Source organism: Chelonoidis abingdonii, chromosome 5 (genome assembly GCF_003597395.2).
Source record: "Chelonoidis abingdonii isolate Lonesome George chromosome 5, CheloAbing_2.0, whole genome shotgun sequence".
In the NCBI taxonomy this organism is placed as follows: Eukaryota; Metazoa; Chordata; order Testudines; family Testudinidae; genus Chelonoidis; species Chelonoidis abingdonii.
Genome location: NC_133773.1, coordinates 4,497,497 through 4,516,841, shown reverse-complemented (window position 1 = coordinate 4,516,841; position 19,345 = coordinate 4,497,497). Strand labels below are relative to the sequence as shown.

General features: G+C 43.6%; 1 protein-coding gene across 1 annotated transcript in view; it reads right to left on the bottom strand.

The window, feature by feature from the left end:
• The window catches only part of LOC116830039 (transmembrane protease serine 11C-like), a 57,351-nt gene that overhangs the window by 17,277 nt on the left and 20,729 nt on the right, over nt 1-19,345 (bottom strand). Inside the window, exons 4-5 of the mRNA XM_032789224.2 lie at nt 10,806-10,873; nt 7,266-7,429 (exon numbers count right to left, since the gene is read on the bottom strand). Of these exons, the coding sequence (XP_032645115.1) occupies nt 7,266-7,429; nt 10,806-10,873 (232 nt within the window). The remainder of the gene's footprint in view (nt 1-7,265; nt 7,430-10,805; nt 10,874-19,345) is intronic.

Genomic DNA, 19,345 nt, shown 5'->3' with positions numbered 1-19,345 from the left:
AATTACAAATTATTAAGTATAACTGTAGTATCTTTAGTATATTATCCACCAAAATTAATGTATTTCTGCAGATTTCTCTGTCCACGAAAGCTTATGCTCAAATAAATTTGTTAGTCTCTAAGGTGCCACAGGTCCTCCTGTTCTTTTTCCTTTCCAGTGTGTAATGATGAGACAAAATGTAGACACTCGGTGTATTCGTCCCTTTTTTCAGCTTTGCAAAATTTCTATTTCCCGACTTGCTTGGTGCAAGGTGTTTTTGTTTTAACTAGACTAACAAAATATCATCAGTCTTCCCAACATATCTGTCTCCACCACTCTGGTATGGGTGGGCAAACAAAATGTTGTGCCTGAGCTGGTGAATTTTCACACCAGCTTTGCAAAGCTGCCCTTGATCATGGCTCTCAGATAAACAGGAGGTGCACCAGTCTCCTAGGTAGTTTGTTCCAGCTGCTCCCCAGCATCACTACTTTTGAACTAAGTACAAGTTGAGACATGGTGTTGAACAATAAGTTGATTAGATACTAGGAGGAAGGTTTACTCGTTCTCCCTGTCAGAACCTCCTAGTGTGCCATGCAAATGAGTACCTGACCTAGATTTTCAATAAGGGTTCAACCAGTTAGTGATGCTTTTTTATATATTATGACACAAACCCACAGGCTTTTGGTAAATGACATATAGTGAAAGGGTCTATTAAGGGTCTATTAAGAATATGCTTAGGAATACCCTTATGTTTTGTAAGGACAACAAGAAACAAGATAGAATGAGGCAGAAGTTGGTAAGAATACCTCATAACCTGGACAAAAGCTTGGTACCCTCAGAATTTACTTGTCCTTTTTGTTCTAAAGGTTGATGCTGGATAGGGCACTTTGTGTTACGTGTTGTTCCGAATAGAGTTAGGCCTGAACTGCAAACCAGAGATCCTCTTCGGGACTCCTAGACACCCCAGAGTTCAGCTGAAGGATTTCACTTCTGCCTGTTGCAGGGATAATGCCAAAACACGGCATTCTGGATCTCGGTGCGCACGTTCCAGATCACCCAGCTCCCTACAAAGCACAGGGATACTCAGGTCTGGAGGGCTTGGATAAGTCCATCAGTCACTCTAATGTAAAATTATAAATGTGACCACTGTCAGGATTGTTAGAAGTAGAGCTGCTTAAAATTGATTTACTTGCCCAGGCGTGGATCCCAAATGGAATCTCTTACTATTCTTTCCCAGAAAGAGCAGTGTATTGTTTTATGTTTACATTGTCTTTGTACAGAGTACTAGAACTATGCTGTCAAGCTCAGTGGTTTGAGCATTGGCCTGCTAAACTCAGGGTTGTGAGTTCAGTCCTTGAGGGGGCCATGTAGGGATCTGGGGCAAAAATCTGTCTGGGGATTGGTCCTGCTTTCAGTAGGGGGTTGGACTAGATGATCTCCTGAGGTCCCTTCCAACCCTGATATTCTATGATCACTGTTTTACACTCAGATCAGGGTAGACAAGAAAAAGCAACTCAAAGATTATCCGCGGTACTTCTCAGTCCTATATGTAATCAGATAGCTTTATAAAACCTATACTGAGAAGTCATCTTACTATAATTGAGTATTTAATGAACAATCTGATTCCATTTAACTAGTGAGTTACTGTAAGCAATTATAGTGTCTTAACAGTCCTGGCCTCGATGCATCTGTGAGTTAGAAAAACAAAGCTTTTGCATCATTTTATCTAATTCCCATCCTTTACTAGATTCTGATTACATGCAGCTGATCAGGCAACTAGTGTGTTTTCGTCTCTGCTGTTCCTGAAGTGTGAGAACTCCCTATCAAAATTCACAGATCCAGCACCCTGCACTCGTCTAAAATCCCTCCTTAGAACCTACCTCTGCCTTAAACAGAGCTGGCCTTACCATGAGGCGAACAGAGGCGACCACCTCAGGCGACAGACTCTGTGTGTGGGGGGTGGGGAATGCCATTAGGACCCAGAGTGTAGAAAATTGTGTCCGCTGCTGGTGCATATGTATTCTCTCTGCTCTAGGTGGAGTGCTGTGCTGGAGGAAGGGGGGCACAAGAGACATAACAGGGAAGCAGGAGAAAAGGTGAGAGGGAATAACAAAGCAGCAGGAGCTGCAGGGAGAGAGAGCGGAGAGGAGCCTCTTATGTACCTTTCGAGCACCCTCAAGAGCCTGGACTGATTCACACCAGCTTCTCAGGGAGCTTCCTGTTTCCTGCTGCTTCCCTGAACCCACCTGAGGCGAACAGGCAGACGGCTGAAGTAGTAGGAGCCAGTTAGGGCCTTGAGATGCTGATATCTTTCCTCACTCAGGCTCTGCTACCAGCCTGCTTATCTGTCCCCTTCAACTGAGTGTTGAGAGCCACTATAGCTGGCACAGAACAGCAGTCATGAGTGAAAGAAGAAAACACCCTTCTGGGGCAGCATTCAGAAAAAGAAAGAAAAGCTTCTTTTGCTTTCTATCTAAGCAGGAAGGAGCTCTCCTGAGATACATAGACACAAATGTTCACACTGAGCCTTCCGGCCCCAGTGAGGATGTGAGTGGTGAGGAGATGCCTGATCTTCCAGTTAGTCAGAGTGCAGGTGACCTGGCAGCTACTGCAGCATCCATATCTCCATCTCAAATGGATGTAACCATGCACATTCCTGAAGAAAAATGTAGATCAGAGAAGAGTGTGGTGGAGGCGCAAGAAACAGCTGCTGCTGAGTTTAGTTCCTTAAGTCTAGATGATCCAGGACTGTGGACCCACTTGAGCAGTAGCCTGAGGGAACTTCCTTGTACTGCATGGGCCACAGCAAGTGAAAAACTTCATGTTCCCCAAAGACAATGAAAATAGAAGTTTCCATCCAACACATTACTGGCATGAAATCCCCAATGGTGACAAAGTGGAGAGGCCATGGCTTATGTACTCAAAAACCCAGAATGCTGCATACTGTTTTTGTTGCAAACTCTTCCAGTCTAATGTTCCAGCCACATTGGGTTCTACAGGAACAAAGGACTGGAAAAATCTGGCTAGAAATCTGGCATGCCATGAGAAGGCAGCAAATCACCAGAGAGCATTCCATAGGTGGAAAGAGCTTGAGATGAGACTAAGGTTAAAGGCCACCATAGATGATCAGCATCAAGAGAAGATTGCATCAGAGTCTCTTTACTGGCAAAATGTTCTGAAAAGGCTCATTGCCATTGTGAGAATGCTTGCTACCCAAAACCTAGCACTGCGTGGCACTTCAGATCAGCTGTATGTGCCAAACAATGGAAACTTCCTTAAAATTGTAGAGCTGATGGCTGAGTTTGATGCTGTAATCCAGGAAGCATCTAAGTTTAGGTCTACACTTGAGGGGAGGTTGACCCTAAGATGCGCAACTTCAGCTACCATGAGTTAGCGTGCAATGGTCAAAATTTACCTGGCAATGATGCTGTGAAAACTTCCTTAAATGTGATGGGCTGAGGCTGAGTTGTGATGCTGATGGATGACTTTGATGCTATCCAGGAGCATCTAAGAAGAGTCACCACCAAGAAATGTACACACACCACTACCTTGGAAAAACAATTCAAAATGAGATCATACAGTTACTGGCAACAAAAGTCAAACAGAAGATTGTGGCAGATCTGAAGTCAGCAAGATATTACTCTGTTATTCTGGACTGCACACCTGACATCAGCCATACGGAACAAATGACTTTAATGGTGCATTTTGTAACAACAACAGAACCTAGTGAAAATGTCCCTGCAATGGTGACTGTCGAGAGCATTTTCTAGAATTTATTGACATTGATGATACTACAGGAGCTGGTATGACAAATGTGCTTCTTAAAAAAGCTGGAAGATACGGGAATTGCGATAGCTGACATGAGAGGTCAGGGCTACGATAATGGTGCCAACATGAGAGGAAAGAACAGAGGAGTGCAGACACAGGATCCAGAGTTAAACCCTCAGCTTTTTTTGTCCCATGCAGTTCTCATTCATTGAACTTGGTGGTCAGTGATGCAGCATCAGCTTCTAGTGAGGCTGCTGAATTTTTTAATGTAATTCAAAGCATCTATGTATTTTTCTCTGCATCAACTCATCAATGGCAAATTTTGAAGCAACATCTGGGAACATCCTCTCTGACACTGAAACCACTGAGTGCCACATGATGGGAAAGTCGAGTGGAGGCGATAAAGCCTATCAAACACCAAATTGGGAAGATAGATGATGCCATAGTTGCCATTATGGAGGATAATGCTATGACAGGAACTGTTCATGGGGAACAGTGCAGAGGGAAATGGAATCACCAGAAACATACATAACTTCAAATTTCTGTGTGGCTTAGTGTTGTGGCATGACATACTGTTTGAAATAAATGTTGTAAGCAAGAGACTCCAAGGTGTTGACCTTGATATATCTGGAGCAATGGAACAACTGGACAAAGCAAAGTCATACCTACAGTCTTACCAGTCAGATGAGGGATTTCAAAACGTTCTGAAGAGTGCACAGAAGTTGGCAGAGGAACTTCACACTGAAGCTATTTTCCCACCCATTCAAGAATACAAGAGTCACCGAAGAAGACATTTTGATTACGAGGCACGGGATAATCCCATAAGAGACCCCAAACAACAATTCAAAGTTGAATTCTTTAACCAGGTGCTAGATTGTGCAATACAGTCAGTTGAAGAACATTCATGCAGCTCAAGGAACACAGCAGTATATTTGGGATGTTGTATGATATTCCAAAACTCCTCACTATACCTGAAGAAGACCTACACCAGCAATGCCGGGCACTAGAGACAGTGTTGACACATGATGACATGTGTGATATTGATGCGAGTGATTTAAGTGATGAACTGAAAGTCTTTTCAAGATACATTTCATCAGGATGAACTCCAAAGGCTGTTCTGGAATATATGTGCACAAATAAGATGATCACCCTCTTTCCAAATGTGTTTGTTGCTCTGTGCATACTTCTAACACTTCCTGTAATAGTTGCCAGTGGAGAACGCAGCTTCTCCAAGCTGAAGTTAATACAAACACATCTATGCTCCACAATGACACAGGAGAGGCTGGTAGGCCTTGCAACCATCTTAATAGAGCATGAGCTGGCCCAGACTGTGGACCTTCAGTAGGAAGCAGTTCAAATCTTTGCAACCAAGGAGGCACGGAAAGCACCACTTTGATTATTCAAACAGATAAAAATGCCAGTGTTTACTATGCAGACAAGAAAAGTTACATCTGCTGTTCAGGCATTTGAAAGTTAAGTGTGACTTAACATTTTTAAACAAGGCATTTTAAGTTGTTAGTTCTCCTTTATTGGGGTAGGTAGCAGAGCAGCACCATGAGAGGAGTAGAACAGGAAGAAGGCAGAATTGAGACCTTTCAAAGTTATGGCCCAAGCGAGGGGGCATGGGGGACCATTTGAGCTCCCCGCCTCAGGTGCCAAAATGTTGTTGGCCGGCCCTGGCCTTAAACCTGCAAATGACTTCTCTCCGCAGTCAGTTAGGCTGGCAGCCTCCCACAACTGTGGAGACCATTGTGCCTTCTAATTTATGCAAATATCTCTCTCTCTCCTGTTACCTTGTCCGCCCTCATCCCCTTCCACCACCATCTGTCGCATTGTTCACCTGCTCCATATGGTTGAAATCCCAGATGGTGAGTTTTCTGGGTCAGGGACTTTGGGTGGGTTTTTTTGTAATACATGTTCTAGCACAATGTAGCCCTGATCACTGAATGGGGTCTGTAGGCATTGCTGTAATATGAACAATAAATAATAATACAAAGCAGAACTTTTGCTACAAAGCTCAGTGGCTGGGGGTGATCTGTCTGATTTTTAACCAGTGGACTCTTCCATTTCTCCACATCACAGGTTACAAATGGAGTGTTCCTGAGGAAACACTTGGCATGAGCCAGCTCACATTTGGGTCTTACTCCATTCCTGCAAGGCAATCCATACAAGAGCTGAGAGAAGGAAGGAGAGGCAGCTTGCAGTCATCTGTGACTGGGAGAAACCCTGGATCTGGCAACCATGGAGTCTGACCAAATGCTCCTGCAGTCAGCACTGATCTTGAAATTTCAACATATCTATCTAGCCTGCACTTATCTGCATCAGATAGTCTAAATACACTGTTATGGAAAACCAGGGTAATACAACACCCAGGTGTGTATTATATCATCTCAGGGGTGGAGTAAGAGGAAAGCCTGCAATGCTGGAAAGTTCTTTCTGTTCAGCTATTTACCTTTGGATAGTTTAAGCCAACCCCTGCCTCCAAAGGAAGAGAGAATAAGTGAAGCTTGCCTGATTCATATGCAAAACAAAGGCCGTAAGTCTGCATGAAAGTTCCCTAACTGGGCAGCTGCACATAGAGGGAGCAAGATGAGGTAGGGAATTGATCCTAAAAGTGACAGTTTGTAACATTTACCATACCAAAATTATAGTGCTGAAACTTTTAAAATAAATGGAAACATTCACTGTGTTTGATGAGGGAAATGATGGTAAACTCACACACACACACAAAACCCCCAAAAAACAGAAAGGTGGTCAGGAAGGATGTTTTAGAGCCTGACACATCCACAGTGACACAGCTGGAATGTGTTTTCAGATGCTCCCACAGTGTCAAGTTTGTAAGGTTAAGGGAAGAAGCAAAGAGCCCTAGAAGCCAAGGAGCTCGCTTATTTGTGTTGCTGCCTGCTGCAGTTCAGCAGTATCGACTAGGGCTGTCCATTCCCACAGCTATCAGCATTGCCCAAGGGGTGAAATTCATCCTCCTTGAGCAGAAAAGGCCAGCGCAAAGCATATGGCCCACTGAAAGCCCCCTTAAGCACTACTAAGAAGGCTTAAGGGCACACAGGCTTTATGCTAGCCCCAGGCACAGGGATGACTTTCACCCAGGGCTTGGCTACACTGACACTTTACAGCGCTGCAACTTTCACGCTCAGGGGTGTGAAAAAACACCCCCCTGAGCGCTGCAAGATGCAGCGCTGTAAAGTGTCAGTGTAATCAGGGCGGCAGCACTGGAAGCGCGGCTCCCAGCGCTGCACGCTACACCCATAAAGGATGTAGTTTACATGCAGCGCTGGGAGAGCTCTCTCCCAGCGCTGCCGCTCCGACCACACTCACACTTCAAAGCGCTGCCACGGCAGCGCTTTGAAATTCCAAGTGTAGCCATACCCACAGAGTTCCACTGAGAACAGATATACAAAGGAAACGACTCATATTTACAATGCAAAATAATGTGCATTATAAAAAGAGAGGCAAAGCACAAAGAACAAACCAAGAGCAAAACAGAGCCATGAGACACTTACCTGAGATGGTAGAAGATGCAAGATCTATTCGCACAGGCCCAGAATATTTACTCAGTTTCTTCTGTAGGACGCTATTGATTTTTCCCAGAAATGCTGCTTTATCATCAGTGGCAGAGAAAAGGAACATGAGCACAACCTGTGCCACCACTCCGCCAGTGTCGGGGCTGCAAACCAACAAAACAGAGGTAAGTGACTTATCTGCTTCACTCTTCCTACACTTCCTGGTTTTTCCATTCGATCCTACAGTGATTTCAGATTAATTTAAGGGATTATGTGGATTGCCATCGGCTGTGTAAAGAGAGAGGGAAGTGTTGAAAAATTTGAGCAGATGCCAGGACATTGTGACTGAGCAGATTTATGCAAGAAAGCTACATCTGAGGAGAAGCGACACTTTCTATGAATGGTTTCAGAGTAGCAGCCGTGTTAGTCTGTATCCGCAAAAAGAACAGGAGTCCTTGCGGCACCTTAGAGACTAATACATTTATTTGAGCGTAAGCTTTCGTGGCTAAAGTCCACTTCATCGGATGCACAGAAAGGAACATATAAGAAGAGTATAAGTATACATGCAGAGCTGGTATGGCATCTTCTCTGTATGTATATTTATATTCCTCTTACATGTTCCATTCTATGCATCCGATGAAGTGGGTTTTAGCCCATGAAAGCTTATGTTCAAATAAATTTGTTAGTCTCTAAGGTGCCACAAGTACTCCTGTTCTTCCTATGAATGGGCAGCCAGGCCAACATTCTCAATCCTGGGTGCCTAGAGATGGGTCACTCATTCTGTACTGGGCACCCAAATAACCTGGTCACCTGCAGCTCCCCTTGATTTCAATGGGTGGAGGCTCCACAATTCTGAAAACATCAGACAATTAGTGTAGATGCCAGCAGCCTAGATATGGTATTAGGGGCCTAATTTTAGGCACTCAGCTTTGAAAGTTTGGGCCCCAGTAAATAACAGATAAAGGAATCTACAGGCCTTAGCAAAGGGGAAACCTGGGGGAAGGGGAGGAGTTGACTAAAACCATTCTGCCACTCCAGACTGAATTCAGTGTCTCTGCATGGGAATCCTGGAGAGGTGTAGGACTGCAGAAACCACATAGTAATCACTGAAACTCTTCAACGAATCAGGGGTCCACTTTAGTTACAACTGAAAAGCTCCCCCAATTCCCCCAAAGGGGCTTTTAACAACATAACAGTATCATTAAGAAGAACAGGTGGATAACTGGTTCCACATACAGACACCTCTATAACTTGCAACGACTATTGCAGTGGTCTTTTTAAGACTGGGAAAAGGCAAGGGGAATGAGTCAATGCTAAAGAACTACAGGTTTAATCCAGCCAACATTTAGACATGTAATGTAACTTTAGTAAAGTCAGTGTGCTGCCAGGCTAATGCTGTGGCTAGATTTTAGAATGAATAGGATAATTTTGAACTGATATGTACACGATATTTGTAAGTGTGGAAACTAGCTCATGGAGTGAGGTACTCAAAACTTATTCCCCAGGGTATAAACTCATCACTTCAGAGGATTAGGAAGAAACTCCTCCACATATGAACAACAGTGAAGGCTAAATTCACACCAAAGGATCCCATTGAAAGTAGGAAAGTTATACAAGGACTGAATTTGTTCATTATCATTATTTATCAATCACTTTCTCGGCAGCATCAGTTACTCGGCATTGCCAGATGCAGAGGATTGAACTACCTACCTCATAGGTCTAATCCAGTATGCTCTTTGTGTATATACTTTCCCATGAGTGCTGACCAATTAAGAGAGGGTGTGTAAAGAGAAGATCTCCTTTCCACTCAGCCTCTTCTTCCTACCCAATTCGTTAAGTGATGACACAACCCATAGTTGGTGACATCAGTTACTTCACATTGGATTCTGTGCATGAATTGTGATGTGATAAGCTTTGTGTTTTAGTATCACTGGGGACTCAGACTGCAAGGAGAAGCTGATTGGAAAGAGAGAGCTTCTGACAATTCTGTGATATCTTGGCCATGACGGTGCCTAGCATAACGGGATCCTGGTCCAAGACTAGGGCTCCGAAGTGCTACTTTAAAATAAATAAATAATTGACAGAAAAGGGAAATAAGTTTAAAAAAAATGGATGCAAACAGCTTATGCAGAATTCTCCGACTCAGCCTCATGATGACAATCCGCAGCAAGTAGAACACTTCGCAAACCCAAACTGGGTTTTCTTGTTATCTGCTGGTGCTGGACAACAGAGAGACCTATTACCCCTCAAAAGGCACCAGGCATTTTACAATCACATGGTCCCTGCCCCAGTCTAGACCCTATAGCTACCAATGTCTTCTCCAGCAGGCTGTTTTGTTTAGCATCAGCCTCAGGATTATCATCATCATCATCAAGTGATTATCTTATCACAGGTCACATTGCATTTTCCCTCTTCTTGTCTCACCCCCCACCCCACTTCCTGTGCTGCACCATACAGAAATGATGGTCAATTCTTGCAGGCACACCTCTCCAGTCACTGAGATAGGTACAATCAGCTCCTCCTCACGCCCCGGGAAATGTACATTAAAAAATCCAGAGCCAAAGACCTTGAGACAGAAGATGTATCACCTGTCTTGGTAAGTCATTCAAGTTGCTATGAATTATAATGCACCACAGAGAGGCATGTCACTTCCTGGCCAAATTACAAACGACTGCCCTGCCTCAAAGAATCTACAGGCTAAACAGCTAAACTAGTACTGGAGTTCAACGTGCCGATGCAGTCTCCTGGATCGAGGCCTGAGGCAGAATGGTAACAAAGACTGGAGATATAAGGAGAGATCCATCCGCAGCAATACGATCATGAAGTACCTTTGGTTCATCTTGGGGGTTTAGTACATATGAGTGAGTGTAATATTGTTACTGTGCAGGCACCTAGACTTTATGATGCACTTTAAGGAGAGAACTGAAAATGAAAAATAAAATTCTACATTCTAATGAAGGAATAAAGGCTTGACTCTCTTCCTTTCAGTTCTGGACAGCTCAGTGGAGTGCCTGCAGTATGAGCTAGTGCCTACTACAGACCCCAGCACAACAATGCACCTAGTTTTGGTGTGCAGAAGTTTCACCAATCTTCTTGGTCATCTATAGGCCACAACCAACCAATTCAAATGAGGTTTAGTGATTAGCAGAGTACGTTCCTGCCTTGTTTAACTGAAGATCAAAAGACCATCATGAACTGCACTTTCAGGATTGACTTTCAGAGGTGTAGAGCATTATCCCTCCAATTCCTCCAGCAACTCAGATCATATGCTTGGAAACTCCAGGACATAGAGATGGTGGACTATCAGCTAGACAGACTGTTCTCCATACTGTCTAAGGCCGCAGTCCTGCAGTGAACTCTGTGTGGCCAGACCCCTGCACCAGCAAAGAGTCCCACTGGAGCCCTCAGCAGGCAACAGCAATCACTGTAGGATTTGTGGGCCCTGCGCCTGGCTATAGTCTGCACTGGAACAGGATGTTGGGGCAGGATGAACAATCCATTACATCTTCTCCTGGATTTCCTGGCTGCAATCTTACATACCTCAGTCTGACAACACGTGACCTGATATATTTTTTTCTTAAAATGGAACTCTGAAATGTCTGGTCTATCTGTTGAAAGAAAGGAAAAAAAAACCCGTTAAAAATATTCAGTGTAAACGGAGTGTGTGTGTTTACAAGGCATTCTGTTATAACAATATCCAGCTACAAGGCTGCTGCCTCCGCATATAATAATTCACAAATTCATAGATTAAAAAAACAGAAGCAGGCAATCCGATCATGTAATCTGCCTTCCCATAAAACACAGGCCACAGGACTTCCCAGAACTAATTCCTGATTGGACTAGAGCAGATCTTCTAGAAAAGCATCCAACCTTGATCTAAAAATTCCCAGTGATTGCAACAGCATCTCATTGCTCTCCCCTGGCTCTGAGGCACATGCAAGTCTGTCCTACATCAAACCCAGTGCTGCAATTCTCGCAAGCCTTGCCTCCTAAGAACAGTGTGCCATACAGAGTACCTTTACAAGGACTGAACTGTGCTTACCTGACCCTTAACACGCCAGTGTGGCAAGGCACCTTCTTCACTTCGCTAGGCTCAATGCTCCCCCTCTGGACAGGGGGGCCTGCAATAAATCAGTCCCACTCTGGAGAGTTTTATTACTTGCTCGGCTTTTATTTTCCAGTGTGTACCGGGGGGGGCTTGGGGTAGCCAAACAAAGAAACAAACTTGGGACACAACAAGGGAATATCTTTCCCTGCCCCTTTTCTGCGGTATCGTCCTATTACACTGGCCTCTGGTTGCCAGTCCTTAGTTCTGCTGTTCCCTCTAAAGGGAGGAGAGCAGCCGTCCCCCACAAGAGAAGCCTCTTCTCCCTGCCGCAGCTTGTCCCTCACCTCTCCTCCTCTCTCACCACAAGACAGATGTTTTCAAGGTAACAGGCAGCCCTGAGTTGGACTCCCGTGTCCCTACTTGACCTGAGGTAACTCCTTCTCAGCTCAGGCCTTCAGCATTCAAGGGCTAACAGACCTGCCTACTACATATGCAAGTGACTGCCCTGAAAGAACAGCCTCTCCAGCTCCCACTGAAATCAGTGGCCAAAGTCCCATTCATTTCATTCAGATGCCCTTCCCACAAACAGTGTCCCTGCCTCCCACACCAACCTACTACCCCTTCCTTTTTATTGTCAAACACTATTTACATCAGAAGTTTATTTACACTAACGGAAACAATCCCAGAAAATCTGAAGTTTGCTGCTGTTTGTCACACATTGCATCCTACGTTTGGGCCCTGGCAGGTTGAAAGGGGCAGTAGTGTAGGATCGGCCCAAGAGAGAGAGCAGGCATATTACGATTGTGGCCTGATACACAGTTTGATCGGCATGAGTTCAGGATCGCTGCATTACTCAGAAGGAGCACTGCCAGCGGTTAGCTGTGCAGTGCTGTCATAGCTGTGTTGGTCCCAGGATATCAGAGACACAAAGTGGGTGAGGTGACATTTTTTATTGAACCCACTTCGGTTGGTGAGAGAGACAAGCTTTCGAGCCACACAGAGCTCTTCTTCAGGTCTGGGAAAGGCATGCCCAGCATCACAGCAAAATGCAAGGTGGAACAGATTATTTAGCATAAGCAGTTTACAGATATTTCAAGGGCCTATTTAGGTGAAGTGGTCTGTTACTACCCCTCACATCATATGGGGGGAAAGGAAGGAGGGGGATAGACAGCTTTTGGGGGGGGGCATTATTAGTGGGTTATAGATGACTAATAGCAATGCATTGGCTGGATGCTGTCAAGTGTTACTGGGGTAGGGAGCTAGGAATATAATACCTCCACAAAATGTCAAATCATCTCTTCCCCTGCCAATGAGAAAAGAGAAGAACATCCCCTCCCTCTTGCCAGAGCCCTCAATCTCCTCCAGGCTGTCCAAATCCTAAATCATTCCCCACTCCTTCTGAGGACCCCCAATGCCACTACTATCTCCTGTGTAGCGAGCCAGACCTCCTGGTTCCCACCTAGACCCCTTCTACCATGAATTTATGCGCTGTCATTAGCGAAATCTGCCATCCGCTGTAAACTGAAAACCCAGGGTCAGCACAGAATATATCAAATTGGATACAATAAATGGTACAGGGAAAATTGCATGGATTGCATTACTTGCTTTCATATCAGATTCCATAAACCCCTCCATCCTCAGTTGGTCTGAGGTTGATGCACAATTCAGCAGTGATGTGATGCACAGATGTTTGGGAGTCTTGCTGCAGAAGTTAGGTCCAGACCTCAGCTAGTGTAAATCAATACAGCTCCACTGAAGACAAAGAAACTGTGCTGATTCACGCCAGATGAGGATCGGGTTCAAAGACTTTACACACATCCCCACCCGCCTCAGTGTATATGTCTAGAGCTATAGAGAACTATAGATGTATAGATATTTTCTCTCAGCTTTTGTGCATCTGTTTGCCAGCCACACACTCTCAGCTGGCAGAATCACTGCTAACTGTACTGAGAAAGCCTCATCAGCCTTTCAGAGCACTTCTACATGTCGATACAGCCAGATATGGAGCCTCATTATCCTTTGTTTTCTTGCCCCTGTTTCTGATAGCTTGAACAACTCATTTGACTTTGGGTAGTTTGGACTCATAACATGCTCAGCTCCACCCTCCACAAGTCCCACGCACACCCCATTCTGAAGCACTTTCTGAAAACACCAATCAGGAAATCCATGTCTTGCCAATATAGACAGATTCCATGATAGGGGATGAATCATTGTTTTGCAGCTTACAGAAGAGTCAAACTAGCCCAAATATGAGTCAACCATCAGAAAAAAGTCTTTGTTTTCAAACTAAAAGAACTCTGGTGATCCAGCCAGACATAACAAGGATGTTCTAGTTCCTTTCCCGGTTATGATAGATACTGAACATTTCAAACCTGAGCAATGAGTGTAAGCAAGTAAGCCCAGTACTGGATTTCGGTCTCTTGTTTGTGTAATTCCACACTTGAATGTGAAAGAGCATTTTCCCCTCATACTGAGTGTTATCACAAATTTTCCTCCTTTGAGAATTACATCAAGACGTCAGTACTAGTTCTTCTTTCTAATAACTGTTAATTTTGCATGGAACACTCCAGAGATGTTAAAGGACATTCCTAAGGAAGCAGGATCTACCAAAGGATGTGGCAAAAGGCTCAGAACTTTGAGGTGTTTGCCAAAACCCACTGAACTATGTGGGTGAGACTTTCAAAAGCACCCAAATGACTCAGGAGTACAAGCCCTGTTGAATTCCAAACATTGGCTCCTATATCTCCAACCAGTGCCAGATATATTTCTTCCACATTCGGGTTCGGAAAGCGCTCTTCTTTTATACCCTATTGGTTCCTTTGGATCTAGAGCTTGTTTTGAGACTTTTTTCCTACTATCACTATAAGATGTAACTAGTCATTTGGTTCAATTGCTTTCTTTATAGCTTTTAAATGGAAAATAATACTAAAATATGAATAATTACCAATAACAAATGTTATTAATTACACATTATAGCATCCATTTCCCTGTGTACTATACAGGAGAATATACCCATGTAACATAATTTAATAAAAACAAGTTTAAGAGGGTGATATTTTACGAACACATACAAACAAATGGATCCAATTTATAAGGGAGAGAGAAAGGGATCAAAAGAGAAGGGAATAAAGGCTCCCACAGTGAGAAGGGTGTGTGCTGATGTTGAGCAGACAGCATGGGCTATGGATGGGGCAGAGATCTACAGTGTTGCTGGGCATCATCGTCATGCTGATGACAATCTACCCTCTGTTTAGAAATGATTTCTCCAAGGGTGTGTCTGTACTGTAGCTGGGATCATGCTTCCCAACTGCTGAGTAGACATACCCCAAGAAGTTTCATGTCTACAGAAACCTGTTCTTCAGAGACATCACATTTTAAATACCTTATTGGTGACACATGGTTGGCCAACCCCATTGATTCGCTTCCATCTCAGAGAGAAGCTCCAGACATCTCAGCAATGCCTCTTATTTGCAAAGGCATCATACCATGGCTGATGGATCAAAACCTGCTGAGAGGTCTCAGCATGGAACTGCTCAATAGCTGTAGCCAGGAGCAGATCATTTGAAGTCTGACAAGTGAGGTCTCCACTCCAAAGCAACGTCTTAAGCCAGAGTTGAGTAGGTGGCCTTCTCAATCTCATTCTCTTTGAGAAGATGGAGGGTGGCTGGTAATGAGAAAGCATTTTGGAATCAGCTGATGGATCCCTGAGCAAAGAGGGACCTCTGCACGCTTTCTGGAAGCAGACACACCCCCTTTACTAATTGAGACACTGGCAATGCCAGCCAGTAATGACTCCACAGCAACATCATTTGCCTTAAGTAAACAAAATGGAGGGACAAAGGGTGACAGCAACAATTTGTGAGCTTCAGGCAGCCCAGGAATAGAGAACATTCTCAGCAGAACCCAAATAAACACAACTAGTGTAGGATGGTCCATCAGGAATCTGCATCTCTCCTAACTGAAAGGGCAAGAAAGAATATTCCTCACTCAGTCTATGCACAAAGGAGATCACAAGCACATCAGAAATCAAACGGAAGGGACTCCCAAAGAAACGGGGCAGGCAGGCATAATTCAATTGTGCACTGCCATAAAGAGTTCATCTGGATGGTTCCTTGATGTGTCGGCAGTTGAGGACAAATAACTAATCAAATATGTTAGTTCCTGAAGAGGGAATTTTACTTCAGGATTTAAACAGCCACAATGTTTATCCCTAATGCAACCAATTTGACAGACTCTTTGTTGCATTATAGCTTCATGACAGCAGTAGTAATAGTGGCAGCCTCCGTTAAGGTCACCTAAGTGTTTCCATTTCTACTCCCTGTTTTCAGTTGTTCATAACTAACTTTCTAGAACTTTCACCCTGCAGCCAATGAATATTTTCACAAATTCTGAAAGAAATGGGTCAGACGCTTTGGAGAATAAGGAGAGGGGTATTTTTTGTTTTAACTGCACTTTCCCCATTATAACATTATTTTGCGTTTTGTTTTTTGAACAGCCGAAGCTCCAGAGCAGGTGGAGGTGAGAAGCTGAAGTCTGGAGGGAAATAGCCCTCTGGAGAAAAGTGGTTTTCAGTATCCCTGGGAAGATTCGTTTTGATGTGGTCTGGTTATAAGAGTTTGAAAAATCATAATTCACACATGTACGGTGTTTTGTTTTGATTCTTTCCCCCCATAACTGACGGCATGTTTTAAACAACTGCCTCTTGGAATATCAGCTATGGAGCTTAAGGCTTTTACAAGGGCCAGATTCTGATCTCAGTTATACCAGTGTACATCAAGAGTCATTCCACTGATTTAATTTTCTTTAATAAGTCAGTGGAATGACTCTGGCTTTACAGCTGTGTAACCAAGATAAGATTCCATTTCAATAATACACTCCAGATCTGATAGCCCAATTTACTGGTAATTGAGCCGCATGACATTTAGCCTATTTTACTTTTTCTGTCTTCACGTATACCTGGGTTTCTTGTGCGTCTTTTCTAGCCATAAGTTGGCAGGGGATCCTGTATCAAGTTTGTCCATAACAGAGCCTCAAGTCAGTTCCAAAAAGCTTCTTTCTAATCTTTCCTCTTCTCAGTACTGACTTGGGATCCTGATCCAGTGAACAGCCCAACGATTGCACTTGGGGCACCCATTAGACCTTCAGGCAAATGACCTGCTTTTGCCCTTTTTTGCAAAAAGATCCTCCCTGGTACCTTTGTTCCAGGCTTTCTCATATGCAGGAGAATGTTTATCACATCTGGCACCCTGATAAACCAAGGGGGAAATAAAAAAGCAGCTGGTGTGGATGTCATCAGGAAAAGTACTTTCCATTACAAAAAAAAACTTGCAAAGAGCTGTAAACTCAGGCAAACACTGGGTGTATATTTGGAGCTCTGGAGATATATACTGCTTTAGTTAAAGAAACACCGTCAACTCGAAATCATGTCAATAACAAAAATAATTAATAATTAGTTTCAGATACCACACTGGATCTGCTAACTCTGGGACCTAAATCACATTTCCCTGAGTTTTGTGACTATTTTTCTCCCTCCTGTTGCTAAGTGAAAGACCTATATAAACACAGGTACCTGACTACGCCCCTGATTCAGTACAGCATCATCTGAGAGAAGCACCTTAACACATGCTTAACTTTAAACATACGTGTATGTTCAGTTGACTTCAATGACACTTAAGCAGGTACTTAACTTTAAGAACATATTCAAGTATTTTCCCAAATATTGAATGAACTTAAGACACAACTAAAGAAATGATGCCTTTTGTATATTACTGTCTTTCTTAGGGTACGGTGTGCATCAAGTAAAACCACAACTTGGTTATTTCCTACAGCTTTATACTGAACATTGAGTGCATTATAAACTTCCAACTCAGTAGCTAAATAAATCAGTCATCATCATGCCAACTTCCTCCGTTGTTCAGCCACATCTCCCGGGTGGCTGAGCTGCAGGGAGGCATTTGGTTTTGCTGTTCGGGGTTATAATCCCAGTCTAATTCCATGCTTTGCGCAGGAGTCAGCAGAATACTCTTTTGTCACATTTGAGTAACACATGTAGATTAGCATTTTCACCTCTAGAGGGAGCCCTCATTGTGACAGACTAGATTGGCAGCCATGTTTTTGGAAAAACAAGAACTATTCAGTTAGGTAAAGTTAGGTCTTCTAAGCAGAGCTTGTCAAAAAATGGTATGTATGCATATTTCAGGAAAAAAAGCCCCTCCCCCTGACAAAATTTTTTGTTGTTGAAATTAGGTGCCAAGAAAAAAGTAGAACTTCTATTTGTTTAATGAAAAAAATATAAACTAACACTTGTGATGTTTTTCTAATGGTAAAATGGAAAAGGGAAAAAGGTAAGAAAGGCTGGAGAAGAAGGGAGAAAAATCCTAAACTGAAAAAAATTCAGAACGTTTATTTAGAAAACCAGAAAGTTTTTAGTTTTTCATGATATGCACATATTTTTAAAACCCAAATCTTCAGCAAAACAAAACAAAAAAAAGACCATCTTGGTTTATTCGAAGATTTTTTTCTACTATTTTGACTGGGTCTACTTCTAAGTCCTCATTTAGGTACCTAAGTAACCTGTGCACCCAGCACCTGTCTAAATAAGGCCATAGGAGCCTAACTTTAGGGAACTATATTTAAAAATATTGTCCCATGAGGTTTATGAAACTTGATAAAAATAGGAACATCACATTGCTGGGGACTTGCTATTGCAAACCCCCCTGCCTAGGACTAGCACAGAATGTAGCCACAATACTTGCCTTCTGAGTGAGGCAGATGGAGGAAGCATATTTCCCCAGTGGATCGTACCCTACCCTCACTGCAAATCCATTTCCAGGTAAAGTTCCAAATGTTCGCCACCAACTAGAATGGCTGAAATGACTTAAGCCCAAGTTTTAGAAAAGTGGGTCATATTCAGAGGGGAGTTTAGGTTGAGAGAGACATCACTCCTTTTCCCAGCCCTTTCAACATGTAAATTTAACCAAGCAAGGCTCACGCCCACTTCCCAATGTGTAATTTACTCCCTCTCACACCATAGCTGGTTTTATAATTTGGCCAACTCAGTCTGAGTCTCACAGGTGTAACTCACCCATGACGGGAGAGAAGCGAGAGTGGTAGCAGCACAAGCATTAGGAGGAGGGTACGAACAGGCATATGGTGAAGTAGGCCTCTGCTTTACTCCACACATCCTTAGACCGCCTTCTTCTGTAACTTATTCCAGTTCAGACTCCTTTGGACTCTCATATACCCTCCTCCCAATTCTAGAGAGCCAGGGTGGGTGAGGTCATATCTTTTACTGGACCAACTTCTGTTGGTGAGAGAGACAAGCTTTAGAGCCACAGAGAGCTTCTCTTCACCTCTGAGTGCTTTTTCCAGACCTGGAGGAGAGCTCTGTGTGGCATGAAAGCTTCTCTCTCGCGCCAACAGGAGTTGGTCCAATAAAATATATTACCTCATCTACCTTGTGTCTCTAATATACTGGGACTGACAGGGCTACAGCTACACTCTTCCCAATATGTAATTCCCACCACCCTGTACATCACCTCTGAGTTTAGCCCTCCCTCTTCTCCTCTTATCCATCACCACCACAATTACAGTCACTGGGTGTACTCCATCACCCTGTACCCAAAGGAAAGCTCATGGAAACTGGTGCTCCAGAAAGATCTCCATGGCCAGCTCTCACCTCTGGGATCTACTCCTGCGGGATCTATGCCTACGCCAAAACCTGGGCACAATAAGGCCCAGATCCAGCAAAGCACATGCTTTAGTTTAAGCCTGCAAGTGGTTCCACTGACGTCAAAAGAACAACTCACATTCTTAAGCACTTTGCTGGAACCAGGTCTTTAAAGTACCTTACAAGACACATCTGATCATACCAGCTTTTCAGCTAGCTGTTGGCCCTGGAATTCCATGCAGTCAAGCTTTTTCCTGTCTTCTGTTCTTTAAAACCATGGAACTAAAAAGCATGAGTTCCATAAAGCAACCCTTTTTGTGTATTTGTTTGTTTGACTTAGTTCTCATTGTCATTCAGTTGAAT